This window comes from Phaseolus vulgaris, chromosome 7 (assembly GCF_051622355.1).
Source record: "Phaseolus vulgaris cultivar YP4 chromosome 7, ASM5162235v1, whole genome shotgun sequence".
In the NCBI taxonomy this organism is placed as follows: domain Eukaryota; kingdom Viridiplantae; phylum Streptophyta; class Magnoliopsida; order Fabales; family Fabaceae; genus Phaseolus; species Phaseolus vulgaris.
Genome location: NC_143504.1, coordinates 7,478,610 through 7,482,027, shown reverse-complemented (window position 1 = coordinate 7,482,027; position 3,418 = coordinate 7,478,610). Strand labels below are relative to the sequence as shown.

General features: G+C 40.7%; 1 protein-coding gene across 1 annotated transcript; it reads left to right on the top strand.

Annotated features, from left to right (window-relative positions):
* Positions 1-1,263: 1,263 nt before the first annotated feature.
* On the top strand, positions 1,264-3,096 carry MAKR5 (membrane-associated kinase regulator). The gene is made up of 2 exons (XM_068634972.2): positions 1,264-2,468; positions 2,561-3,096. Exons 1-2 carry the CDS (start codon positions 1,547-1,549, stop codon positions 2,566-2,568), a joined length of 930 nt encoding a protein of 309 aa, XP_068491073.1. The 5' UTR covers positions 1,264-1,546; the 3' UTR covers positions 2,569-3,096.
* Positions 3,097-3,418: the final 322 nt, after the last annotated feature.

The following is a 3,418-nucleotide window of genomic DNA, read 5'->3' as shown; positions in this document are numbered from 1 at the left end:
ATGTAATAATTTCAGGCAGGTAGTAGGCGTTGATGCTTGAACATTGTTTTCATTAGCTGTGGTGTACAAATTGATTTGGAAATGTGCTCAAAATAGTCATGCATAACATCAGGACTTTGGGATCTAGCTTTAGTATTCCAACTTAAGGCCCACTAATTATGTCGTTGCTAATTAAATAAGGAATGATGTTTTACCTATAGTTAGAGACAATTCCTTTGAATTCACATTTCTATGGGCATAGTTCATGCCCACGAAATCCATTAAAGTCCAAATATTAATAATTTTTTTCTGTCAAAATCCAAATTGTAGCGCAAGCCAATAAAAAAAAGAGTGGAAGAATGGCGAAACGGAGTTTAGAAGTCAAACCTTTTGAAGCAAAAGAGTTGGACCCTTGTGGTCATTCAATAGCACAAAGACTTGGACCTCTTCAAACATAGGTGTAGCGACATAGGATGGGGTCCTAAAAGCAGCAGAACATGCGTGTTCTAGCTTTGCACCTAATGACTTTGCCTTGTAAAAGAACCCAATTTTCTGACTTCCACCAGCTCTTTTTAATTGGTCTCTCTGTAAAGAAAGAAAGGTAAAGCAGTTGATAGCCCTTACGTTTCCTTTGCTCTGCACTTCTCTCTTTTTTATCACCCTTTCTTTTTTAACCCTTTTCTCTTTCATTTTCTTCCCTTCTTTTCCTTTTCTTCCACTACACCTTTTTGGAAGTTTCCTATCACCATCCCTCCACCCTCTTCATCTCAAACGCCAATCTGCTCCATGCACTATAACAACTTGCCTTTATACATTCTTCAATTGGAATTACCATTACCACAAATTAAACAAATATAGTTTATCCACAAATGTTAAATGCTCTAATGTGCTTGGTTTAGTTTGATGATAATGATTGTGGCCATGTACCTTTCATGTAAATAAAATCACCCCATATTTAAAATCTTAATCCAAAATGACATTGCATCACAGCGAGGCAGATATATAGTATACCTAGAAGTAGAATAATACCATAGCAGAGATTGTATTTGATGATTCATTTTGACGGAATCAGAAGTGGGCCAAACAAATCTCAGTTTTCAAATTTACCTGTGTAACTCTGATCAAAGACTGAAACGCTTCGTTCATGACTCTGTATGAGTCCAAGGACTGAGGTCAGAGACACTGTACATTACTCAGTGCCTTTTTTCATTTTTTTATCTACTCTCTCTCCCCCCACATGCTCACAAACAAAACAATCAATTTTAAGAAACATAAAATAAAAGAGAGGAGGAAAATGAAAACAAAAAGCAAAACGTTTCTCTCCAAAAAGCAAAAGCTAAACCCCTCTGATTCCCCAAGAAAGCACCGTATTCAATGCTTACTCAAGCGCCATTAAACGAAGTGAAAAGTTAAACCCTTCTCTTCCTCTCCTCTCTCTCTCTCTCAAACACACTCTTATTTTTTATTTAGTTCATTCACCTTACTGTCCCTATAAAACCCAAAACTCAACCCCACCTCAAAACAGAACACTCTTCCTACTTCCACCTCTCTTGATTCTTCTTATTTCATGGACGCTCTGAACTTCCTCAAGTTCTGGAGACACGCTACAATGTCCACCACCTCCGAGCCCCACCTGGTTGTTGAAACCGACACTGAATCTGACGAAGACGACTCCTTCTTCGACTTGGAGCTCACGTTACACGATTTCGACAACAAAGAAAACAAGGCCACCACCATCAAAAACGACGAAGACCCAAAACAAACGATGACGACAACAACCGAACTCCAAACTCTCCCCTCCAAACACGAACCAGGCAAAACAGAAAACGACGTTCCGTTCAAAACCACACTTCCTCTGTCTCCACCCGAACCTATCTCCAAACGTAAGGTCCTCCCTATCGAGCCCATTTCCAAACCTCAATCCCCCATTGCGCTTCTCAGGTCCGCGCCAAGCTTCAGAATCTTCATGTTCCGGAAGCGAAACCGAACTCCTCCGCAGAAAACAGAGCACTCTGCAAACGAGGCTAAGGTCTTCGCGGTGAAGCTCAGCGTCGAAGATTTCCAGTCCTCTCCCGCGCTCAGTAGGGATAATAGCACGAGAAGCTTCGGGAGCAAGGTTCGGGGTTACAGCTACGAGGAGCCGAAACCCGAGAGGTTTTCGAAGGAGGTGTTGCGGAAGTATCTAAAACTAATTAAGCCTCTGTATGTGAAAGTCTCCAAGAGGTATAGTGATAAAATGAGATTCTCCGGCGAGGGCTTCGCAGCCTCGCCGTCGTCTTCGCCGTCGGTGGCCTCTGTTTCTTCGAGGACGGAGAAACAGGGAAAGGGGATGAAGGTGGTTTCGAAACATTTGGGGAAGAGTCGGTCTGCATCGTCCGCGGTGGCCGGAGTTTGTTCCCCGGCGAGTAGGAGCGATGATACGCTGCTGCTGCATCATGATGGGATCCAAAGCGCCATTCTTCATTGCAAAAGGTCCTTTAACTCGAGAGGTACTTACTTTTACTTTGACTGTTTTAAAGTTTAAACTAAAGGTGTTTATTGTTATGATTCATGAGTTTTAACTTAGTATGAATTTTTGCAGAAGGATGAATGTATTCAGTGAGAAAGTCATTGGATGGGGAAGGTGGAGCAAATGTGTATGTTTGTGGTGAAAGGGAAGAGAAAATGTGTAATTTTGTATTTGTAGTGTCCTTGTAAAGAAAGAAAAAGGAAATAGAGAAGGGTGTGATGATTAGGTAGTGTTGGAGGCTCCCCTGGTGGTGAGTGTAAATTTATGGGGCAATATTATTGAAAGAATCAAAGGGATCTTCTACAATATCTGTGTCTGTGCTGTGAGAGAGAGTGTGTGTGTGTGGATTCACCACTTTGCACTCTGCTTGAGGTTTATTTCATTTTGATTTGATGCCATCAAATGATTCAACCCAACTTCATTTTCTGATTATTGACATGACTTCCATCTCAGTTCCAGTTCCCTTCTTTCCTCCTTTTCTCGAAGGATGGTGGAGAATATATGAGGAGTGAAGGGAGTTGTAGCTTGCCACTTGTCAATAACTTTCTGTAACCATCACTGCATCTAAACTTCTAAACTAAATACAAATGGCGACCAATTCTTACTCATGCATTATCGTCATCATTGTTCTGTAATGCGCACAGCATATTTTTTTCCAATTGGTGTGAAATAGTGGAATGTGTGTATGGAGTGAAAGCAATGTTGAGAAATGTGAGAGGGTGAATAGACATTGAAAGCAGGAGCAATGAATGGCTGAGTCTAATGCCATAAAAACTAGTGCCCTGCCCCCATCACTTCTTTCTTTCCCAGAAGTTCAGAGGATGTACTCTGTCCTAAAATTTAATAAAATCCATTTTAAATTACAAAATGTTATTTAGATTACATGCGTATCTAAATAATAATCACTTGTAATTTTTTTTATTCATAGAA

Coding starts and splice junctions, on each gene's coding strand:
- MAKR5 (XM_068634972.2), top strand. CDS start 1,547: ATGGACGCTCTGAACTTCCTCAAGTTCTGGAGACACGCTACAATGTCC.